The sequence below is a fragment of the Engraulis encrasicolus genome, chromosome 14 (assembly GCF_034702125.1).
Source record: "Engraulis encrasicolus isolate BLACKSEA-1 chromosome 14, IST_EnEncr_1.0, whole genome shotgun sequence".
Lineage (NCBI taxonomy): Eukaryota > Metazoa > Chordata > Actinopteri > Clupeiformes > Engraulidae > Engraulis > Engraulis encrasicolus.
Window position 1 is genome coordinate 21868649 of NC_085870.1, and position 25963 is coordinate 21894611.

Consider the following 25963-nt stretch of genomic DNA (forward strand, 5'->3'; position numbering starts at 1 on the left):
ATGCCTCTCCATATGCTTTTATGATATCCCATTTCAGTTTTTGTACAGGGCATCATTGTTGTAAACATTGTAAATAGTTCTGCATTTGCGACAACAATCATTATGTCAACATATAATATGTATGGAAAAGCAGAGCACCTTTTCCTCCTGGTCTTTCTCATGGGAACATGTAGGCATGCCTGTACACCTGTCCAACATTATTCGTTTCTCTTAATAAAGCCAAATCATTCTTTAAGAATATATTTGCCATTTCATTTTCTAAAGTGGATCTAAATGTCAGAGCTGTGTGTCCATAAACACAATAATATTGTATTGTATTTGGTGGTTAACTGGTTTTGTCATGATTGTGAAACTGACAGCTGGTCTATGCCCTTTGTTATTACATATCCCCCTACATCCATTCTACATGTATCTATTTACCTAGCTATAAGTCTCTCTGACTTCAATTTAATTTGCCTGACACACTTCCTAACTGTATGTGGGGAAACTCCGCCCGTGTTGAGCACATTGCTCTCATGCAGAAGTGTTGGTTGTCATGTTACCCAGCGCGCTGTGGCCTTATCCCGGCAGCGGACACCTGACACTGGAAAGGGGTGGAGTTCGTGTCAACGAACTACACATCGCTGCCCTTTAAATCTCCTGTCACCCCGCAAGTGGCCGCAGTCAACGGATTTTGTGGAGAGAGGGATTTCTAAACAGGACAAAATGCCAGCCAAGCCAGCCCCTATCAAGAAGGCGGCCGCGCCTAAGGAGAAGGCCGCGGAGCCAGCGCCCGCAGCAGAGGCTCCCCCCGCCGAGGCTCCCCCAGCTGAGACTGCCCCCGCCGAGGCTGCACCCGCTGAGGCTGCTCCCGCCGAGGCTGCACCCGCTGAGGCTGCACCCGCCGAGGCTCCAGCTGAAGGTAGTGTTTGGACCCGTCTCCAGGAGAATCCAAGGCCGTTTCGAGAAAATCTATTGTCGCCAACTTTCTAAAGAAGAATTATATTTTTATTGATGAATTCCGTGCGTTTAATTATCCATCTTAGTTTGTCAAATGGAGTCGACATTTTTTTCTAAACAAGTTTTGGATACCCTTTTCAGTCTCCCGCGTCAATCAAGAAGCAAAGGGACTATTGCTGGTTCATCTTAGTAATCACTGTACTTTCACAATAACTGTGAAATGTACATCACTGTATAAATGGTGTAGCCCGACAGAATTATACATTCTGTACGTTTATTTGCCTATCTTAATTCTGTAAACGGAGTCGCCAAATTTTGCAAAACGCGCGGATACCACATGGATACCCCATCCTATCACCTGCTCTAACTTGTTCTTCATTTCATAGTAATTCAATGGCACAGTAGTTGTGATTTCACTGTGATGTTGTAGGATCAGTTGTATAGATGCACTATCCGTTTTAGTTCGATAAACAGTCGCCAAATTTTGCCTAACGCATTTTGGATAACCAAATGGATAACCATCCAGTCTACAGCGCCAAAATATTGTTCGACTTTTGTTGTTCACATAGGCATTTGCTGTTTACAATAATCCTAATACTTTAGTAGTGTACAGTAATTTCGCAATACTCCTGTACTATACTTTTGCAATATGAATGCATCGCGGCTATTTTCCACGAGCGGTATTTTACGCACAGAGGAGACACCTTTGTCAAAACCATCCAAGTCGGGAAAGAGTTGCTGCGCACTGTGCGCAGGCGCCCTGTGGCGCACAACTGCTCATTTGCTTTCATGTTGCTTGATTGTTCCGCACATTTCTTCATACGAGTGTCCCATGCAAAAAGCCATTGCAATATCTTGCTATGTCGCCCTTTGCATTTCACATGATGCATTTCACTGTGCTTTTCCTGCTTCAAATGTTGCTTTATCTGTATTTTTCATGAACTCTGCTCTTTGTCTAATACTACACTTTGTCGTCAGCTAAAATCCACAGCCTTTATTACAGGCATTGGACTGCTATGGCTTAATTGTTACTTGACTGGTGAAAAGAAATGACCACCAAGTACTGTGTACAAGGGGATGTTCATTCCAAGGTGTCTTACATGTTGCATGCACAATCCAAGAAACCTCAGGGTGCTTAGTACTGAACCATGGTGGAGCAGGTGGTTAAATGCCCAATACACTTGTTGGTTGCATATGTTTATTCAGCACCTAACATCAACAGATCACCCACTAATAATAGTAATAATCATTGTCGCACCATGCACCCATAATAACAGTAATAGTAGCACCAACAGAACCCACTAATAATAATAATAATAACAATAATAATAGTAGTAATAACAACAACAATAGCACCATGCTTGCCTTGCTTATTCAACACTAACCCCTGTGTAACCTCTAACGCCCAGCCGCACCCGCAGCTGAGGAAGCCCCAGCTCCCGCTCCCGAAGCACCTGCCGAGGCGCCGGCCGCCGAGGCCCCGGCCGCAGAGGCACCCGCTGAGCCCGAGGGTAACAAAAATGACTCACCACTAATGGCTTAAAACAACTACCGTCCAGTTCGTAATGCTACGACTACGACAACCACCCCTTAACATGATAACAAACCCAAGATCCCTGCAGCAACTGCTGCACTAACTTTAACTATTTACTACTCCATACTATTGCTGTTTTGTTGTTTAGTAAGATATGGGCAATGTGTATGTTTTTTTGTATTTACCTCAACCACTGACCTGCTCTAACACTACAGCAATTTAACACTTTAATGCTAGCCGCTCCCGCGCCTGCTGAGGAGGCTGCTCCCGCACCTGAGGCACCTGCCGAGGCGCCTGCTGCCGAGGCACCCGCTGCCGAGGCACCCGCTGAGGCACCCGCTGCTGAGGCGCCCGCTGAGGCAGCCGCAGAGGCGCCCGCCGAGGCTCCCGCAGAAGCCCCCGCCGAGCCCGAGGGTAACATCGAAGCATCCTGTCTAATGCTATACTACAACTTACTGTTTCCTTCCACCCGCTGCTGCTGAGTTAGTTGTCGACGCATTAAGGTTAACTGCATAATGAAATGTAACGTACGTACATAGCTTACTCACTACTGCTAACTCCTAAAGGGTTTTCTGGTTCTCTGGCTATAGGCCCCAGGCCTACTCTGAAAATCTATCAAACAGCAGCACGACTAATGGTACATCATGGACAACGTACTAAATCTAACCTTCCTGCCCTTTCTGTAGCCCTTGAATGACTTACCTAGTATCTATCTAGATCTTCTGTCCTGCCCTGCAGTTTGTGATATACCCTGACTAATTCCAAAACCGTTTAACACCAGCTGCTCCCGCTCCCGCCGAGGAAGCTCCCGCACCCGCACCTGCTGCAGAGGGTGAGGCACCTGCTGCCGCCCCCGAAGGCGAGGCACCTGCCGAGGGTAAACCTGGATCACTTTATCCCTGTGATCAGTGCTTGAAGTCAGGGGGAACTCAGGGGTACCCAGTTCCCCTTCCTCATCATTTTCATCATCAGCCTTCTGGCAGAACTTATCTCGTGCGCCGCATTTTATAAGTTCAAACAAGTTGTTTCAAAATTTTACTTGTACTGGAAAATTGCAATTGTACTGATAAGACTCGGAAAATCAAGGTTCCTGCACTTCTTTTTGGATGGTATTTTCGGACGATTACAGTTCCTGCACCTCTTTTATTCCACTTCAAGCACTGACTGTGATCATACCAGAACCACGACAGCAAAGTCACCGGTGTTCCCTGGATAGTGTTCTACGTACATAGACCTACTTACCTGATCCGCTTTGGCTATTGCTTGACCTCTGACCCCTGTGGGAAAGAAAGAATGCTTATGATACACTGCAGGCAAACCCATTGACACCAGCTGCCGGTCAACACCGAAGACTTTGCTGAAGCTCATACAACTACATTGCTCTACGGTTACAGCTAAAACTAAAGGCTAACATAACAAACACATTTTTATTTATTTATTTTGTTTTGTTTTGATTTAATTTTGACCATTTGCAGCAAGCAGTCAGCAGTTACGTGAAGCTAAAATGAAGCATTGCAGTAATAATAATAACCATACTACCTGTGATTAACCATGGCTATTGTTAACATCCTAATGGTAGCCGCCGCCCCAGCTGCTGAAGGAGAAGCCGCCCCTGCTGAAGCCGCCCCTGCCGAGGCTGCCCCAGCCGAGGCTGCGCCCGCAGAAGCCGCCCCCGCTGATGGTAACGGCCAATGCCAGCCTGGCCTGGCGCCCTCTGTATTATCTGCTCTCACGTTATTCTCTCCGGGATCCACTCTTTGGTTACCGCTACCGTTCCCGCTACTGCTACCGCTACCGCTACCGTTACCACTAATAACTACGCTAACTTTACTTCACTTCACTTCACTTCACTTCACTTCAATGATCAAGCACATATACCTATAGCCTTTATTTCCATAGTCAAGAAAGAACTACTGCCCGGATCATCTGAGTCATCTGAGAACAAGTCTCCGTTTGTTCGTTCGTTCGTTCGTTCGTTCGTTCGTTCGTTCGTTCGTTCGTTCGTTCGTTCGTTCGTTCGTTCGTTCGTTCGTTGCATTGCTTTGGCTAACATTGTAACATTGCAATGCCAGGTGCTGCTGCACCCGCTGAAGGAGAGGCCGCCCCCGCCCCAGCTGAAGGCGAGGCACCTGCCGCTCCCGCTGAAGGTAACTGTAGCATCAGCAACGCAGCTGCACCGCTGCCATCATCCTTAACATCATCATCAACACCAACACTACCACCACCATCAGAGGTGTCAATCAGGGGTTCAGAAAGTAAAACAAAAAAAACTGCAGCAAATTTGATCCAACTAGCTATGAATCTGCTAATCCTAATAATTACCCAAGTCTCATTGATCCCAAGCACTCAAAACAGGTAGACCAGTTACTCAGTAACTCTACGTTACTCATTCCGTAGACCCATAATGCACGCTGTTCCACCAGTGAAACACAGTAATTGTCATTGAAAGGTTAACTACCATAGTACTACACTACTAAGGCATAACACAGGGGCTTTAGTAATGCACTACGACTTGGTCATCGCCACTCTGGTAACAACTAATTTATAAGACTGTGTCTTAATGGGTTACCGTAGCTTACTTCTGAATCGGATGTTTGACACCTTTGATCACAACCGTCATCATCATCATCATCATCATCACCATAATCATAATCATCTTCATCATCATTATCATAATCATCATCATTCATCTGCTGTTCTTCAGGCTATTAATACTAGCCCACCAAATCCACAGTCAACATTGTAGTGTTATTTCAACACTGGCAGAGAATAGAGCCATCACCATAAGTGTTTTTAAGTTGTCTCTCTCAGTGCTGAATTATTACTGTACAATATACTGTTCACCTTTTCAAGTCAAGTTAAGTCAAGTCGGCTGTATTGTGCAGACATAGACATAGATTTTAGGTGTGGACATAGACAATTAGACATAGACAGTACACATACATTACACGTAGCATACCTATACAGTGCAATACCCATACAGACATGTAAAGTGCAAGACTATTATTTTTCTAGTATGGTCTGTCTGTTCAGACTTGTGTACGGCTTATAGCCTACAGCTAAGCTTCTGCAACCATGCAGCATCAATAGTCCACTCCCATCGATGATATACACTACAGTAGCACAAATCCTGTTCAAATCATGTTGTTATTAGTTGATTATAATTAACATTATGGTTCACGCTCAGTGTAACTTTTAGTACCATAGGCATTATAGTGCATTCATTTCAGTTCTTTGCCTACTTGTTAGGAGAAGCTCCAGCCGAGGAGGCAGCCCCAGTAGAGGAGGTCAAGCCCCCCACACCTCCTCCTCCCCCAGGTAACGCATACACTCCAAACACGCCCCTACGCATAACATATTACAAAAGTAACTAGAAATACAGGTAACACACCTACTCCAAACACACCCCTACTCATAATGGGGAGGCGGGTCAACCATGCAGTTTGGGAAACGTTAATGGTTATGATCTTGGTCAGACCAAGTCTCAAGGAGCAAGACCCTGGATCCTCAATAGGTTTTTTGGTAATTTTATAATTTTACTTATAACTAAGTCACTTTGGGTAAAGGCGTCAGCCAAGTGTAATGTAATGTGATGTAATGAAAATCTTCCTGGTTCAAATCCCACCCTTCCACTCCCTATCTCACTCCATGGCAGAGGTGCTCTTTAGCAAGGCACCTAACCCCACACTGCCCCATGCTTAATAAAACACTTATCACTTTGGATAAAGGTGTCAGCCAAGTGTAATGTAAGGTAATGTAATGTGATGTAATGAAAATCTTTCTCCAAACCTCCCCATACAGAGCCCACCAGCGAGCCCCTGGAGCTGGGAGTGGAGGATGTCAACGACACCTCCGTCACCATCAGCTGGAGGCCACCAGCCACCATTGGAAACGATGGCCTGGATGGATACACCGTGGAGGTCGCCATGGAAGGAAGTAAGTTCAGACCTCTTGCTCTTTGGCCTATTCGAGCAATACAATACAAAAGTGTGGGATCACTTTTAATGGGATAGTTTGTGTCCACGGCTCTAAATTAACGTTTTTCCTCAAAAGCCAAAATGTCCAGTAGCTAATCTAACTAGCCAAACGCACACTCACTAATGGGTCAAAGTGGCTAGTAAGTTGGTCCTTTCTATCAGCCAAACAAAATTTTCACCAGCATTTTGGCCGGTTGGCTGGTGTTAATTTAGAGCCCTGTATATGTCTAGTGAAAGAATGGTGTCAATATAATAGCATGTATTAGTAACGTCACGGAACAAATGTTTGGCAGGGTTTTTACTCTCGGACAACAGCTATTTGCACCTCTGCATACATGTGAAGGGCTTATAGATAGCTCATGCCAAGGAGGAACAATGACTAGTCACCGACCTATTAGACCCTCACACATTTAGCTACACTGGTGAGATTGAATGTTAGCACAAGGCACAGTAGCATAGCCCTGGTTGGTTCACTGAGTGATATTCACCCTGAATGAAAGACAACCTCTCATTGGCTACTGCTAACAGTGTGTAGAGAGAGCTCAACAGCTACTTAACAAAGTGACAGGGGTTTCATCAAAGATTTGATAGATCATAAAGTCGGCTTTAGCCTGCATGGTTTGAATACAACAGCGTGAATTCACAGTCCAGCTACTGCCAGCCCCGGGGCAAAGCTAAAAGACCAGGAGAAGTCTCAGCTCACAGCTCTGACGTACCCTCTCTTCTTTAAATACCGCGCCACACGATACCGGCACAGGCCACTCATTTAAACATAGCCAATTGTAAATTACGCTTTTATTGACTTGGTCAAGACCATCAGCTGCAGCTGTTCCCTCACACGTCACCGGTAGATTTATCTCCCAACCTATTTATGTCCCTATAAGGCAGTAGTTCTCAACCTTTTTTGAACAAACACCCCCTGGACCTCATCATAAGCCTCCCAACGCCCCATTGACCTCAAAATAAGCCTGCCAACGCCGTTCTTAGTATTAAAAAATAGACTACTGCCCCGCATTTCCAGCTGAGAGCCCCCTCTCTCAGATGTCTCCCTCAATGCCCCCAAGAGCTTCTTAACGCCCCCTGGGGGGGCTGTAGAGTCCCCGTTGAGAAACAGTGCTATAAGGTGAGAGGGGGCTCAGGCGTGAGCCACTTTGAGGGATGACTGTTAAACTGGTGCTCTCCATTTTTTAATCCCCGAAGACTAAATCTAGTATGAGAAGTGCAGTATGTCTTTATCTTAACCACATCAATTATCTCTTAGTTTAGTAAAGTTCAACTCCCAAAAAGAAATCTTGCACCTGCACAGTAAGCGGACTCTATTATATGTCCTACAGATTCATATTCAACGCATAGCTTGGCGTCTTCACTAATAGCAAACGTTTTAACTTCTCAGTTTAAAAGTTTACACCTGAACTTGCAGTATCTGAAATGTATGCATCCCAAGTGTCAGACCCAGCCTCTTACTATTGTTGGTTCCATACCAGTGTAGTTACACTTGGTCAAAACATGCTGAGGGAAAGGTAGAGACGATGCAAAACACGGATCAGGATAGGATTACTTCTTCCAATGTTTCTCTGTTTAATGCAGCTGCTGCTTACTGTAAGCTACATCAGGGGTGAGTTAACGTTCCTGTATTGGTATTCCAGACTATGCAGTGTGTTGCATACAAAGTGCCATGCTTTCCCAGTATGTTGTTCAGGATGCAAGAAGTGCAGCGACTTCCCGGTGTGCTTCTTCCTGTTCTTGGAGACCCTTATATGGGTGAGAGCGGGTACGCTCGCTAAAATCACTAAAATCGCATCCCTCTCCACACAGCTGATGACTGGAAGGCAGCCAATGAGGATCTCACCATCTCTTGCCGTTATGTCGTCAAGAACCAGACCACTGGAGACCGCATCAATATCCGCGTGGTGGCCATGAACCCTGGCGGCCGTAGCCCCCCTGCCGCTCTGGCCGAGTCTGTTCTGGTCAAGGAGGTTGGTGGTAAGTTTACGCTCATTGCAGCCTTTTCAACAGTATAAAAAAATGGAATTGCTATGAAGGTTTTTTTTTGTTGCTGTTTGTTTTGTTTAGTTTTGTCTGCACACTTCTCACCAACAAAGACAAAACAGGCCTGAAAGATAAAAAAGATAAAAGGAAGTACATGATTTATGTAGAAACATACATAGAAAAGCACACTGGTTCTCAAAGATTAACAGTTATATGTTCAGAGAAAGGAAAAAAAAGAAGTAGGCCCGGTGAGACGAGTCATCACTGGCTACATTTAGGCTACATGCCGATTTTAATTCCAAATGAACTCACGTTAATTCTCCATGAAGCTTAATTCCGCTTTGAAAGCATCATGTTAACACTTCACAATTCGGAATTAAATGAAAGTATTTAACTATTTAATTCTGAATTATTCATTTGGAATTAAAAACGTCATGTGAGCGTAGTGAATGTCACATCTTACATTCCATTCAAACACACTCACACTCCCATTCAATTTTGTGGTTAGAAGATAAAGAGTCATTATTAAAAGCAGACGTCAGCGCAATGCCAACATTGTCTGCCTCTACTGGTAATGTTCCCTATCCTGCACCTCTTCACGTTGCCTTGAGTTGCGTCTGTAGTACAGTGCAGTTGCAATTTCCTGGCACTGATCTCTACATACCCGTAGCTAGCTGCTCCCAGGTTCTATTCCTTAGCCCTTAGCCCCTTAGCCCCTTAGCTCCGGCATTTATGTCTACTGTAGAAATAGACCGTGTTTGAAAGATCAGAGCCTTCCAAAAGTCATCTCCGATGTCTCCAGGCCTCAGATGTCCCCTGGTGTCCTGGCCTAGAGGGGGGGGCACAGGGGTCTGAATTCATCCTGCGATGGCTCTGGGGGAACTACGTGCACCCATGGGAGGCATTAAGCCTGGAGAGAGAGTGCAAAAGAGAGAGAGAGAGATGGAGAGAGAGAGTGAGTGAGTGAGACAGAGAGAGAGAGAGAGAGAGAGAGAGAGAGAGAGAGAGAGAGAGAGAGAGAGAGAGAGAGCGAGGGACTATGTAGGTCTTCAGTACCACTGTCTCTGCCAAGTTGGCAGCATGATAAATCCATCTACCTGACACCCCGCTGGCTTTGGCTTCAACCCTGGTGAGGCGCGCCGCGCTCCCTTTCAGGCATCTGGCCCCTCGCTGGAACGAGCACTATGGCCAAATGGGGAATGCCTTTCCGCCAGGTTCAAACAGATTTTGGAGAGATCATGTCATTAAGATGCATTGGCTGGATGCTATTGGATCGGACATAGAAAAATGCATGTCATATCATAGAAATCAAAGATTTTATTTGAATGGAATTACCTTTGCAAAAGGTAATTTAAAATGTCAATGTTACACCTACACTAGATTGGAAGATTACACCTAATGAAATTTGATAGCAACATCATCTGTAAAGAGTTCAGACTGAGAGCACTAGCTGACAGAATGCAATCTTGAGAGGTTACTTTGAAACAAATGACCAATGTCCTTTGTAAGACTGCCTTATGAAACTGTTCAGACAACATAAGTATTTATCTGTGGAGGATTTAATTACCAGTATAATTACACAAAAGTCATGTCACTGATGCACTGTGGCCCTCATCTTGACGTCAATGAGTGTCTAAAGAAAGACTTCGATGTACAAGATGATGGAAAAGCCAATGTGGATCGGGGCTGTTATTTGAGTCCGATCAAATGGGACAGCGAGTGGGGCTGTGAAATACGTATGTCTCAAACTGCATTCTGTTTCGAGAAACGTTCCATGTCTATGCAAAATCGAGGACCCATGTTTGAATTATCCCCTCATGGAATAGAAACAGTACCGCTGCACAAATCCTTTGGAAAATCACTGCGAAGTACCTTGTATTAACACGTATTACAACTCAGACATTATTTAGCTAGGCTTGGGAGGCATTGGCAGAATCCAGAGGCTGCAGAAGTGTCAAGCCACCCTCTCAGCGAGTGATGGTGACAAGTGGGAGACGCTGTGGGTTGGGGAGGGGAGCGATGGGAGGTTGGCGTGCCGGGGGGAGGTGGAGAAATTCCCATGTGCTTGCGCAGTGTACTCAGGGTCTGCTGGGACATCTCAAGTTCCCCCCACCAAACCCTCCAGGGTCACGCTGTCTAAAAACATGCCACAGATTTCTACAAGCTTCTCCCATCTGTGGACAGACACAGCCATTCTTTAGGTTGCTAATGGAGTCATGCCAGGTCATCCGGACCGCAACAGTCCTCTAAACAGGTCTCAACAGGTCTCAATCATCTGTGCCTTTGATTGGCCATAGGCTGCCATTATATTTCCATTAACCCATTTTAGCCTTAGGGCACCTGCAAAAAAACACCTGTTGAATACCTAAGTCCTGTTTTGGGAAAAGGTGCCCTCTGCCTATTAAAACCTAAATATCTCAGCCTCTGAAGCACACAACAACATTAAATCAGTTGCATTTACAGTAAAAGCTAGGACCCTCATCTTGCATTAGAATGTGTTCATTCAGGCGCCAAAGGTCACACAACGTATATGCAGCACACAGTAGCACCATTGAGGAGGTGTCTGTATACTGAGATCGGAGGAGTAGATTTGATATTAGGTACTGTTACTATAGGCAACATCCAGGCACTCTGAGGAATGACAAAAGACTTGGTATCTCATACTTCTAGTGTTCTTTGGCTTGTTAGTTTCAACTCATAATCATGCATCCTAAAGACGTTTAGAGGATCAGTCTCTTGAGAAAGCATTTTTTGGACGGATGTTTTAACATCAACATTTTTGCTACCAAAATAAAACAGCTGCAAGCTGCAAGAAACATCAAACTGTTTCAGTCTTGAAAGCAGAAAGTCCACCCTAAATTAAGGATATAAGATAGAAAGTGTTCTGATTTAGAGTTTCATTTTATGTTTTAAAAGAGCGTAAGGTATAATGCATAAGAGCCATAAAAAAAGCTCTCCACCTGGCATAAAAGAGCGTAAGGTATAATGCATTGTTGGCAGGTGACGTTCAGATTTTGGGAAGCTTTCGCATATAAGTTACGTAAACTATGGTCGCTCAGATTGCGCTAGGGCCATTTCAGTGTCTTCTCCTGATGTCAAACTCTGTGTAATGAAACAGTGTCTTGTAAAACAAAAATATAGAGAGAGAGAGCAGTTGTTGTCTGTGATTTGTAAATTATTATTTTTTGCAATTAGTGTCACCCACTGAGTTTGTCAAGTGATAATTCAGTTTTTCCACACCTCACCCTTTCGTCTTGCCCTCCCCCATCCGTCCCCTTACTAGGCTGTCCCGGATGCTTGTGTGTGTGTGTGTGTGTGTGTGTGTGTGTGTGTGTGTGTGTGTGTGTGTGTGTGTGTGTGTGTGTGTGTGTGTGTGTGTGTGTGTGTGTGTGTGTGTGTGTGTGTGTGTGTGGTTTTACTGACACTTGATACTGTACCTCCTTCCTTGTGAAATTGGAAAGACTTCTCATGCCATGAGTGGCACTATTGGTGGTGATGGTCTGTGTGTGTGTGTGTGTGTGTGTGTGTGTGTGTGTGTGTGTGTGTGTGTGTGTGTGTGTGTGTGTGTGTGTGTGTGTGTGTGTGTGTGTGTGTGTGCGCGTGTGTGTGTGTGTGTGTGTGTGTGCGCGTGCATGTGTGTGTGTGTGTGTGTGTGTGTGTGTGTGTGTGTGTGTGTGTGTGTGTGTGTGTGTGTGTGTGTGTGTGTGTGTGTGTGTGTGTGTGTGTGTGTGAATGTGAATGTGTTTGAGTGTGTGTGTGGGCGTGTGAATATGTGTGTGGGTGTGTGTGTGTGTGCGCGTGTGTGTGTGTGTGTGTGTGTGTGTGTGTGTGTGTGTGTGTGTGTGTGTGTGTGTGTGTGTGTGTGTGTGTGTGTGTGTGTGTGTGTGTGTGAGTGAATGTGAATGTGTTTGAGTGTGTGTGTGGGCGTGTGAATATGTGTGTGGGTGTGTGTGTGTGGCTGGCTATTTCAGGCCGCACTATAGCCATACCATAGCCAGCAGGTGTGTGCTGTGCTGCACCAAGCAGACTGATTGCTGGGAGGGAATGCGGGGGTAGCTTTAGGGGAATGCTCATTTAAAGAGGTGAATTTTGTCACTGGACAAGGCTTCAGGAACCCCCCAGATCTCCTCCGTAATCTCCAAAATACCACCAAAGTCTCATATGGGCTTAGCACCGAGGTCCATTACTCTGCACGGCACAGTAGCAGCTTGTGTTCATACTGCAGCCTTGGGTGGCCTACTGTAGCTGCCCGGCTCGAGTGGCTCCACTGATTTTCCATATTAAGGCCAAGCTGAGAACCTGTTGAGTTGGGGATGGAATTACCCACCAGCCTGATGGCTATTGCTTCAATCAGGGAGAGGGGGAGTGTGAGAGAGAGAGAGAGAGAGAGAGAGAGAGAGAGAGAGAGAGAGAGAGAGAGAGAGAGAGAGAGAGAGAGAGAGAGAGAGAGAAAGTTGTCTGCACACTGGCTGGTAGGCTACATGCCCTGAAAATATTTAAGTGTTAAACAAATTGCAACGTTTCGATTCTGTAGTGGGATCTTCACAGGGTTTTTTTTAGCACTTGCCACTGCCAGTGTACGGACTACTCTCACATTATCCACTACAATTGGCTGCCACATTGATTATTTCAATTATCTGTTCTGTTACCAGTCGATTGTAACATTATCTGAAAAAAAATTGCAACTACCACATTCACTTTTAATTATTTATAGTCATTTTCTTATCTGAATCTGAACCCAATGGAACACCTTTTGGATGAATTAGAGAGGAGACTGAGAGCCAGGCCAAAAATCATTACTATTAGCTAAGCCATATTTTCTGACTTACACTGTCCGTGAACAACCCATCATGTTCACTACAGACTGTATATGTTATCAGTGTTGCCAGATGTGTATGATCAAATCCCGCCCAAAAGATTCTCAAAAAACGCCAAAATGCACTAAATTCCACCCGATTTCAACAATTTGCATTGATTTCTATGGGCATAAAACTGCAGAAAAATTGCCAATTTTTTCTGGGGGTTTTCCCCGCCATCCCAAGTAGCCCAATTGGGCGGGTAACCGCCCAATCTGGCAACACTGTCTGATATGTCTGTGGGTAGATGACGGATAGGCAGCAAAAAACATTTTTTTCACAAAACATTGTTTATGAGGGAAAAAAGTACATGTCTACGTAGTGCAGCAATTAATCTTTAAAAAAATCCAAGTGGTCACAATGTTGGTCTATTCATTGATTATTTATTTACGTTGATGAAGCAATTTGCTGAAAATATGTCCTTTGGTGTGACGTTAAGAAATAAATATATTAAGTAATGTAGAAATGGCTTGATGGAGTTTTATGAACATTGTTACACTCTTCATATTTATTGCAAAATTTTAAAGTCTTAATTTAATGACAAATTACCATTTAAGTATTTTTTTTTCCCATTAGATGTGAGATTATTAGAAACCTTAGAGGAAAAACAGGGATATCTTTCTTTTAAATGTTCAAAATTGTCCGAATTTATACTAACTTTTCAGGGACGATAATTTGTTCTTCCCTAATGCAATATTCAGTGTTTATCAAACATATTGTTTAGCTCAAACACATATTTGAGTGTTTAAAACATGTCACACCGTAGGACATTCATGTCACGCTAAAGGACAGAAATGCAAAACTGAGCCAGAATCAAATCAACAAATCAACATGATTATTTTGTCTTTTGATCATAATATAATGTTGTAGTCAATATGGACCTACACTTTACACTTATAAGTCTTTGAATCGTCGATTATCAGCCTATCGTAACTCTTAATGACAGCCATGCGGTCATTAAATGTAACCTGCAGAGCTCATAAGACTCATACTGAAGTGTGACCTTGGCATGACCATCACACTTTTGTAGGTATGCTATGACTGTCACACCATTGAACCTGTAGTGTGTAGTGGCCAGTGCCTGTTTGGTATCTCAAGCTGGACAGCACATTTATGCTGTATATTGAGCTCTCCACAGCATACTTTATTCATCTATACTCCTCTATATACTCTCTCACTGATCTTTCCTTCACTGTTACCGTTATATTTTATGGTTTCAAAGCACCATTAATGACATTTTATATCATTTGACAGTATCTAAAATCAACAGCAAATATTCATCAACAACAATGCATCAAAGTATAAATTCCAAAGGCCAATAAAGGAATACGTAATTTGACTACACAATATTTATCAAGTCAAACAACAAAACAAAACAAAATATGTACTACCAGTTGTTTTAAAAGCTATTTCTCAAATATCTAGTCCATTGGTGTGACCTGTTTGTCCTTTGGTGTGATACTCCAAAGTGTCACACCATAGGACTTTTACCATCACACCATAGGACTTTTGAGCTTTTGAGTTAATTTAAAGCCATGTCGTTGCCAACTGAAATACAATTTCACCTTTAGTAAGATGCATTTTCATACATCTACATAAGAAAAAAATATGAAAAATATACACTATTGTCAAAATGTATTTTATGGCTGTCACACCAAAGGACCACAAAACTAATACATCTTGTGGTAGCAAAACATAATTGATTGACTGAAGAACTCTGAGAGAAAAATCTAAAATCCACCCTTGCCATTGGCTTCTTAAGGGTCTAAAGTCACAATTTATGTACCGCTGGAGCTTCAACAATAGATAATTATCCACAGAATTAACCAAAAATATGATGTCACACCACAGGACATTGTTTTCTGCGACAAAGTTTCATAAGTCCATACGGTCTCAGAAAAACAGGAAAAAAATTAAGCATTGCCACTTGCTAAAACAGACACCTTGAAAAACATGCCAGGGTTGCTTAGACAAATGACTGAGCTTTGATTATTTATTTAAAAATGTTTTAATATGGAGAACCAGGCTTGCCTCAGTCACACCATAGGACAAATGTGACATTTGACTCAAAATTAAGTATACTTATTTAAGCTCTGTATTTATTACACATTACTTTTTCACAACAATGACATTAGTTTAATCATTTAAAGCATTGACAATTTTGAAAGCATGAATTTACTTAATTTTAAGAGCCTGCGACAGCAAAATTTACACGTCACGTCATCTACCCCTGTATATCTATTATCCATGCTGACAGCACTAGCATTGACACTTCTGATGTCCTGAATGTGTTCCGCAGAGCGTCCCAAGATTCGTCTTCCCCGCTTCCTGAGACAGAGATTCGTGAGGAGCGTTGGCGACAAGATCAACATTGTCATCCCCTTCAGTGTATGTGACCCCTTTGCTTAGTTTTGTGCTGTATTTTAGTGGTAATTGAATATCTTCTCCTGTACAGGCCACTGTTGGAAGTGCACTGTGTAATATGTTAGTGGTTTACCAAATTCTGTTCAAAGTTTACCTTTAAGGCACCAGTTTCCAGAAATGTTAGCATATGTGTGCCCATTTCAGCCCTTAACCCTTTCATGGAGAGCCTGGGTTATGACCTTAGTGTAACCAAAATGGTAATAGTGAAGACTTAATGGTTAAGGCTTAAGGCTTTAAGGCATTTTGTAATGGACCAATGTTCCATGTGCAGGGCAAACCCTCACCAGCTGTGTCCTGGACCAAGGACGGCGAGCCTCTGGAGTCCAAGAGAGTGAACATACGTAACAGCAACAACGACAGCATCTTCTTCATCCGCCAGTCCGACAGAGAAGACTCTGGCGTCTACGAAATGAGCGTGAAGGTGGAGAGCTTTGAGGACAAGGCTTCCTTTGTTATCCAGATCTGTGGTGAGACACTCCTCTTCTAGTATTACAATGATTTTTACTTCTGGGTGAATTCGGAGTGTGGCAACCATGGACTAATGGTCAACGAATTGCTCTTAGAATGGCAAGGTTGCCGATTTGAATCCCAAACCATCCGTGGCTGAAGTGCCCCTGAGCATGGCACTTAACCTCAAATAGCGCTTGTAAGCAATATTCTGTACCTCAATAACTGCAAGTCGTTTGGATAAAAGCTTTAGCTAGTGTAAGTTAGCTAAATGTAATGCAATGTATTCAATCAGTCAGCAAAATACACATTTGTTAGTGAAACTGCATGCTTCCAGGTACAAACCATGTGACTGATCTGTGTGATTTATTTGACTGCTTCCATAGAGCTGCCTGGACCTCCCGCAAGTATCAAGATTGTAGACACATGGGGATTCAACGTTGCTCTGGAATGGGAGGAGCCCAAGGATAATGGCAATACAACCATCACAGGCTACACCATCCAGAAGGCTGACCAAAAGACAGGGGTGAGGGCACGCAACACAGAGAGAAGACAGTCTCCAGGGAGCCTGGATTCAGCCTGGTTGAATTGATTAGCATGCGGTAGCATTTAGCATGAAATACAATGTATATGGGACTTCCTCTCCCCACATATTATACTGTTATTTGAAGGTCTGAAATGTGACGGGGATGTAGCTTGAATTACAGTAGGTAGGAGCAGTCTTTCCCTTGCCTGGTTCACATCAAGCCATATCACAAGTGAGATATGGTCTGTAGACAGCCTACTGAAGTTCTCGTAGGGGAGGTGTGGTTTTTGATGGCCAACGGCCATTTATTGGCTGTTTTGAATGTATGATATACGTAGCCGACAGCAAATCGTGTCAGTTGTTTTCAGACAAACTGCAAGCTTCCATTTGTTGAGAAAACACGTCATCATTTATCCACCCCTCCCCACTCTCTTATTGGCTCCCATGCTGTTAGATGGTCAGCTAAGGTCCCATGAAATGTGGAACAAAGGGCCGGGACTTTCAAGCCTTATACTCATGAACGGCGTGACGTTTTCCATGTGCGTTACGCCTATTTGTGGGGGAAAACAACCCATGCAAGTCAATTGGTGATGTTGGGGTTTAAAGAACGAAAGATACGGACCTGTAGACTAGCGTTGTTCACGTGCAACATGCCGAAAATGTGTTGGGTTGCCGGCTGTTCAAATAATACAGCCAAACAGCCGTGGCTGAAGCATGGAATGTGTTCATTTAGGCTAGCCGATGTTGCATGTAAGTCAATGAGACATTCGGTTTGTTTTCACCCATAAAGGGGCGTAACGTAAATTTAAGAGCAAAGTACCCGGATGGCCGTTCATGAGTATAGGACGAATATCCATGTTGTCTTTCAGATTGGAATGATTGTGCAAAGCAGCATGGGATTTCCCTGCCTGGCTAGTCTTCCCCTTTATTAGTTTCTATTATATGGCTTGTGAAACAAAGATAAATGGCACTGCTGACAAGGGACAGGCCATGTCACTGTGCTTTAGTACACAGTGCCAGGGCAATTTTAAACAACAGCTGTTTGTGAGTGTATGTGTTTGTGGAATGGACCTGTGTCAGATCAACTTTGAACTAAGATTATGCTTTGATCTAAAATGATGCACAATACAGACATGTGTTCTTGTCATTGTCTGTGATAACTATTCATTCAAGGATGGCCAGGTTGTCATCACTTCGCTCCCCCAGCTGCCCTTTGGATCAAAGCACTAAAATAAAATACTAGTCACTCAAGGTTAATGCTGTCTAACTACTGTCACATACACGTATACTATAACTAAACGTCAATGACAATGCTTTGATGACTCAAATGCCCTTTAAGTAAATATTTGTCCAACAGACCTACCTTTACTGTGCAGTAGATAACTTTCATGTATATTCTGTCTGTTTTCTGTGCTGTTAATGAGACAGATCTCACATCAATTGTGTTTGGTGTTCTCCTGAAGTTTAGAGCTTAGCTTCATGTTTTTTTTCCCTGCAGTTTGTAGTAAGTAGTTTGCATGACCACATCAGGCAAATGAGCACAGTAGAGAGGAAGGAACACCATTGCATGAGGTCTAAACCGGGTTTCTTTCTGTAGCTCGAAGACAAAAGGACACACATTCTCTTCAAACTACAAAAAGACGTTCCTTTGCATACGATGCGAATACATTGTTCCAGCTGCCCTCATATCAAAAGCTGAACTCTGCTTATGCCAGCTATGCAATAGCCTGGGCGAAAGCCAGCACGTTTTGCTTATACTTGTTTTTGTGTGTCATTTGCCAGGACTGGTACACAGTGGTGGAGAACTACCACAGGATGAACGCCACCATCTCAGACCTGATCATGGGCAACAGCTACAAGTTCCGCATCTACTCGGAGAACAAGTGCGGCAAGAGCGAGGACGCCACGGTCACCAAGGACGCCGCCAAGATCCTCAAGACAGGTGAGACTCTGGTGAGAGGTGAGGGCTCCCAGAGTCTCCAGCCAGAGCCTGGGAAGCAGGATGAAAACACAAAAAACATTACCAAAAATGTTACCAAGGAGGGAAAAGGTGCCAAAAATAAGAAGACGCCCAGTAAGTTAGGACTTAAAAACTCCTTTTTTCCCTTCCTTCGGTCTTCTTTTTTCCTCCTTTTTTCCTTTTTTTCATCTATCTTTTGTTTTACCTGCGCATTATACTGTAGGCTTATACGGTATAATCATCTTTCTTTCTTTGTGAGTTAAAATTGCAAGGAAAAGATGCTTGCATGCTTTGATATGCATGGTGGGTGAAATATTCATTCATTCATTCATTCATTCATTCATTCGTTCGTTCATTCGTTCATTCATTCATTCATTCATTCGTTCGTTCGTTCGTTCGTTCGTTCATTCGTTCATTCATTCATTCGTTTGTCCTATGCATTGATCCATCCCTTCATTATGTTTCACAGTCTATTTGCACTTACACCCAGGAAATGGAATGTGTCTCCATGAAGATGCATGGACATGGACGTGATCACTAAAAGAAATGTTTCTCTTCTATGGAAGGCCTTGCCAGGTGTGCTCCAGTCCCAAAAAAATCTGGGCAGGGTGCTCTGGGAAGGCCTTAGTGATCAGTAATCAGTGAACGGGAGATGTACGAGCACACGGGGCTGGGCTCAATTCAACGTTTAATAGAGTTCACTACCACTCCCACCATTAATAAATGTGGCCTTTCCAAACATTCAGTACCAATAAAATTAGCACGAGGGTATGGGAAGACCAGGCTATGAAGATACTGTTGGACTCAAACTTCCTTTTGGGGTGGGGGGGGAGGGGTCTATTTTCCTGGTCTTAGCCTTCCTGTCCCAGTGAAGCTCTGTGCAGATAAACAGTTCTGCGGTTGTTCCAGCTATAAGTGTATTTATTCGCTCATTCTCCTCTGCAGGTATCGACTATAATCCCCCAATCTACCAGGAGCATGACTTCAGCGAGGCCCCCAAGTTCACCACCAACATGCCTGACCGCAGTACCACCGTGGGCTACACGGCAAAACTCCTGTGCTCTGTCAGAGGCTGCCCTAAGGTAAACACCATGACCAGGGCTCTAAATTAACTTTTGCCATCACTATCCAAAATGGCTAGTAGATGCTAATCACACACTCAAGCCAAACACATTCACCAATGGGTCATTAAGTGGCTAGTAAAACTTTTATTTTCCACCAGCCAAACTGAATTTTGCACCATATTCGATGGATAGTGGTCTAACGTGAACTGTGATCAGTGAAAGACCAATCAAAAATTCTATGTGAGGTGTTGCAGGCTTTAAAAAAAGGAAGTCTAGGATTGACCTCCACACGATCAAGATTCAACACCAGCTCCTTAAGTGAAGAGACGAGAGGAGGAGAGGGAGGGGGATAGTCACATTCTCATTCCTCTCAACCAGGGTCAGTAATGTGTCTGAGAGATGGCCGAGAGTAGCTGTCAGCAATGACACTTTCTCTGATGTTCTCTGAAGATCTTCAGGGGGCCCCGGAGCCCCAGGAATCTGGCACCTGGGCTTCTTGGAGGCTGGGGTACAGGAGGCTGGGGTACAGGACGAGGGGTACGGGTCAGGGGTGGTGTTGATAGACAGCTCTGGGGTCACATGGCTGGCATGCCGGTCACCACAGGAGGAACTGGAGAGGGGTTCAAGGGGGCACGAAAGCCCTTTGGCACCCCGTCTTTGGAGACTCAAAGGGTGAGGGTGTGCATAGCAGGGATCCATTTGCTCTTCATGGGAAGCGCACAGTGTATTGACGCATAGTACATAACATGGCTGGACTGGCCATCTGGCATAGCGGGCATTTCCCGGTGGGCCCCCCACCCTAGTGGGCCCCTATTTTCGGAAATGTTAAAGGGGTATGCCACTATTTTGGGGCTTAATACAGTTAAGATCATTGGCTGGGGTTTATAAAGGTGGGAAAGTGTCTTATTTTTCATGTTAAGCGTTGTCTTGCTTTAAGACAATTTAAAAGAGGGAATATGTCGCTAAGCTAGTGAAAGTCAATGTATCCGTGTAGCATGCTACAATGCTACACGGATCCATTGACTTTCACTAGCATAGCGACATATTCCCTCTTTTAACTTGTCTTAAAGCAAGACAACGCTTAACATGAAAAATAAGACACTTTACGACCTTAATAATCCTTGGCCAACGATTTGAACTGTATTAAGCCCCAAAATAGTGGCATACCCCTTTAAATTCAAATATATATATATATATCACTTTTTTTTACATTTCTGAAAATAGGGGCCCACGAGGGTGTGGGGCCCACCGGTGAGTCAGTTCTGCGAGGCTAATTATGAGGGGCCCCTTCAACCAAAAGTACCCGGGCCCTATTTCTCCCCCAGTCCAGCCCTGGTACATAACATGGCTTTCATGCATACCACAGTCACCCCGGAGCTCTTCTGGGTGATAAATGGAATAGATCAGAGCCATCAGGAGAGGCTCCTTAATCACAACCTACAACCTCAAAGCATGCCATTTTACATACCAAAATGTCCAAAGTGGGTACTCAGGAATGTAAAAGCTGTGCGCTGTCAAAATATCATCTCAATATGTGCAGGGCATACAGAGTTTGGAAACGTTGGTGCTGTTAATTAAAATCTTAAATAGACACTAATGATAATTGTGATAATTTAGCAGTGAGTCAATCAGAGATTTGAGACAATACCCAAAAGTATAGTAGTGAGATGTCATTGAAACCACTAGGCCTCTCAATTAGGAAAGCCTCCACTTGCTGGCCTTCCTTCTGAGATGTCCCGTCAATGTAATCCCTCATCTGTCATTTAGCTATGAAACAGTTTGTGCAAAATATTTACAGCAGGTAGATGAGCTTTTCTCATTTTGTAGATTAGATCCTTTATTGTCCCATAGGGTTATTTGTTTTCACATCAGACTGTTCAGTTCAATCAGGTTAGATCTTGTACAGTAGTACACATCTCATTTGCTATACATATAGACGCCATTTTCACAATTTAGCTATCAAACAGTATGTATGAAAGTGTTTACAGTAGCTAGATGAGCTTTTCTCATGGGCATATGTTGTATGGCAGCAGTGTTGTATTTCTTGGTAGCATTCAAAGACCTTGATCCAATAGCACTGTCACTCCATTACAGATAGGTCGTATCATGTGAAGTAAAAGAAAGCCCACCTGGGAAACTCCCATTGCTAATGTGGCACAGCACACAGCACACTCTGCACACAACAAAATTGCATTCAATGGAGTAGAGTACTGGTTAATTACTCCACCTACCAACCTGGCGGGTTGGGAATCAAAGCCGTAACCTTTGGGGCTACAAGTGCCGCCCTAGCCGCTTACCCACTGCCCATGTGTCCTTTTGGGTTGGAACGCAGGCTATAATCACCTCAGGTTAGCGCCTAGCTGATGGCTCTAGCCGTTGATAAGGGATGAGATCACATTACTAATTTCATTGGTGCTGTCCTTCTCTCTGTATCCATGTTTAACTGAGAGCTACATCTTCTTATCTGTAGTATTGGCATTGTAGACTGTTAGATGAAGTGTTAAATGTTTTCCGCTGCTCAGTTCTTGTACAATATTAATCGAACACTCTACAGCTCAAGTAGAACCATGTGTTACACTCCCTGACTCAATCACCTGCTCTTTGTTCTCTCTCTCTCTCTCTCTCTCTGCCCATTTGCTCAGCCCCAGATTATTGACAGCTCTTCTCTGTAACAATATCTACAGAGAGTCGTCTTTCCTATCTGTCTCACAGTAATCTTTCAAATAATGTGTGAAATGCCCCCCCTCCCCCAGCCCCAGATTATCTGGATGAAGAACCAGATGATCATCGGCGAGGACCCCAAGTTCCGTCAGATTAACAACCAGGGCATCTGCTCTCTGGAGATTCGCAAGCCTGGCAGCTTCGACGGCGGTGTGTACGCTTGCCGTGCCAAGAACGCCCATGGAGAGGTCACCATCCAGTGCAAGCTGGAGGTCAAACGTAGGTGTTAGCGGAGTGGAGCGGATCGTTTTTTTTCTGAGTGTTAAACGTTGCACGCAACACAAATCACACGGCATTCCATTTTGAGAGTACACACCTGTGCACCTACAGCCACACCTATTCCATTGATTGGGCCTCACTCATGCACCATAAAACAGTGCGAGCCAGTTTAACATAAAAAGGTAAGTTGCCCTGCTGTCTTAAAGGTACACTATGCTGGAAATGGACAAAAAAGGTACTGCAACTATGCTGCGTTTGAAACTGGGCTGCCTATTGCCAAATGTGATCTTTACATGAAAGTTTACTAAGTAATAAACTAATATTTTCTAGTATGGCCCAAGTACAGTCATTTTTGCAGCTAAAAAAAATGGAAATGGAAATGGAAATTCAAAATGGCGGACCATGGAGAAGATCCCCCTATTCATGTATGAAAAGTGCAATTTTTCCAGTCATAATGAATACTTATAATTTGATGGTGGTGGTAAGTGTTCATGAAAAAGGTAATTAGTGAATGGGTAGCATGAATTATGGAAATAAACAACTAAAAATCTCACACAGTGTACCTTTAAGTTAAGTTAAGACTTTACTCAACTCAAGACTTTACTCAACTTAAGGCAGCTCGGCGACTTAGGTTTTTATGTTTAACTGGCTATAATGTTTTACAGTGTGCAGCAGACTCACGTAACGTCACGTAATGGGGAACTTAGCAAAGTTAGTTACCAAAACACAAAAAATTTAATAAGAGTATGTCTCAACAGTATGTCACCCACCATCACGGATAGATGCACACTGCACATATACACATAAACACGCAGTCACGCGCAAGCATGCACACGCATTCACGCTCGCATGATACACACGCACACACACACACACACACACACACACACACACACACACACACACACACACACACACACACACACACACACACACACACACACACACACACACACACACACACACACAAACACACACACACACACATGGCTGTTACACTTTGGGTGCCATATTGATGCCATGTCACTCTGTCACTGACTACCACACAATGTTTGACCAACATGGTAGAGTTCATGCCAATCACTACACAATGTTTGAGCAACAATGATAGCATTAATGCCGATGATCACTACATAATGATTGACATTAGAACAATGATAGAGTAGAGTTGAGTTGAGTTGATGCCATGCCACTTAGCACAACACAATGCTTGGCCAACATACATGGCTTCTTCAACTAAGTGCCATCGTGCCTGAGTGAGTCCTCCCGCTGTTGGGCCAATGTCGTTGGTGACAGATTTACGGGCCTCTGCTATTGTTGGCAGCTAGTGGGGGAGTTTGGGACAGGCAGCAACATGGCCGCTTGCACCAGGCCCAGTTCCTGTCAGCACGCAATCCTCAATGCATACCAACGACCTTGGCCATTTCTTCATTCATTGATGTAATGAATTGAATGTAATTATGTGATTATGCACAAAGCCACACGAGACCTCATTTAAGGTAATGGCCTGTCCTGGACAATCACAAATCACACTGTGCTGCACCACTGTTGCATACAGTAGATATAGTTGTGTGTGTGTGTGGGCGTGTGTGAGTGGTTTTTAGTTTTGTGTCTGCGCATCATCTGTAGGAATGCTCCATTCACCTAATGGATACATTTTATGCTCCTTTTTTTGTAACAGAGCCTGTGATCGCCGAGGCTGACCAGAAAAAGAAATAAGCGCCCACTCATTAGACACGCAGGTAAGATGCCCATCCAGGACATTAGGTACACATGTCCCAAGAACAACAACAACAACATATTAGAGTTGCAGGTAATACTGGACATTTACATACATGAAGGACATCCATGCTTTAGACACGCAGTAGGTGAAGACAGACAGTAGGCTACATCCTTCAAAGCTGAAGGTAATACTCTGACCCAACTAGGAACATCAACTGTGTCAACAAGAAGTGTAAGACTTATTACTGTGAGGCTCCATCGGTCATTGGTCATCGGCAGAGTGTGTGTCTTGTGTCTATGTGAATTTCAATTCTCAATGTCTGTTTCATTGAGAAAAGCCACACTCTGGAAAATAGATCTTGTGATTTATTGAGTAATATGACAAACAGACAAACACTTCAATCAAAGCCAAAGCCATGCATGTAATAATAACCTAGTTTAACAGACTCAAAGACTTTGTTTTTTTTAATTATCCGGAGTTATTAGCATACTTCCTCTGAATTAATCAATTTATCATCAATTTATTTCACAAGGACACAAAAGCCCAAACGAATGTAAACTTGCATTGGAATGTTATTGTAGACAATGCTCCCTCAGCTGTGGTAGCCTTGCTAGCTAGAAATCATGGCGGTTTGTGAGGTCTCCACACAGGCCATAGAGGGCAGTGGCTGCTTGGCTATTTGGGTCTTGCGTTGCGACCATCTGTTTTTGCCCGTTAAGGGCAGACCATACATGGGGGGGCACTAATCTTGGCGCGGGCCGCCCGCCCCTGCTCTAGGGCTCCAGATGGTAGGGTCCATAAATTAAAGCGGCGTTGTCGTTGTCTCCATAAAGGTTCCGCTCCCTCACATCGCTAAAACAGCTACATCACATTTCCCCGACTCAGCACCAAGCGAACTCCTCCCCCTAGACGTACACCACCAAACCAACCCATCCACAGCCACCCACAGAATAGGAACCCACCAACTGCTATAAACCTTTCCCCCTAATATTTAAGCAATTAATCAAATTACAGCATCTTAAAGTATGTTAACCAAATTACACCGCACTCGCGATTAAAAGGTGCAAAAAAAAAAAAAACGAAAGTTGAGAAAGAAAAATATCTTCTCAGTTAAATCCTTTTTTTCTTCTTTTAATGGCCAAGCTTTTGATCTAATAGCCTTCCTCAGGGCTCCCTAATGTTTAAGCAAACACATAATCACACACACGCTATAGTCTCAATCAAGAATATACTGTAGACTCAAACCAATGCCGTAGTACTGTATTCTTATATGTATTACTCTCTATCTATCTCCCCTACCCCTCTCTCTCTTCTCTCTCTCTCTCTCTCTCTCTCTCTCTCTCTCTCTCTCTCTCTCTCTCTCTCTCTCTCTCTCTCTCTCTCTCTCTGTCTCTCATACACACACACACACACACACACACACAGACACACACAGACACACACACACACACACAATGTTAAGGGCATTAGCCTGTGCCCTTAAGTCACACTCGTGTCACACAAGCTTTAGAAGGAACAGCATGTGTATTATACAGCAGTAAGGTACCTGCAGATTCCTCTGCATTTCAAAGGTCACTTGTGCCT

At 43.8% G+C, this 25963-nt stretch overlaps 1 protein-coding gene across 1 annotated transcript in view; it reads left to right on the plus strand.

Annotated features, from left to right (window-relative positions):
* Positions 1 to 642: 642 nt before the first annotated feature.
* mybphb (myosin binding protein Hb) overlaps positions 643 to 25963 on the plus strand; it is a 27002-nt gene continuing 1681 nt past the window's right edge. The window contains exons 1-12 of the mRNA XM_063215191.1: positions 643 to 901; positions 4546 to 4620; positions 5723 to 5791; positions 6275 to 6409; positions 8266 to 8433; positions 15595 to 15683; positions 15991 to 16186; positions 16553 to 16692; positions 18475 to 18634; positions 19598 to 19734; positions 22470 to 22656; positions 24338 to 24398. Coding sequence (XP_063071261.1) covers positions 706 to 901; positions 4546 to 4620; positions 5723 to 5791; positions 6275 to 6409; positions 8266 to 8433; positions 15595 to 15683; positions 15991 to 16186; positions 16553 to 16692; positions 18475 to 18634; positions 19598 to 19734; positions 22470 to 22656; positions 24338 to 24375 — 1590 coding nt within the window. The 5' untranslated portion in view covers positions 643 to 705 and the 3' untranslated portion in view covers positions 24376 to 24398. The remainder of the gene's footprint in view (positions 902 to 4545; positions 4621 to 5722; positions 5792 to 6274; positions 6410 to 8265; positions 8434 to 15594; positions 15684 to 15990; positions 16187 to 16552; positions 16693 to 18474; positions 18635 to 19597; positions 19735 to 22469; positions 22657 to 24337; positions 24399 to 25963) is intronic.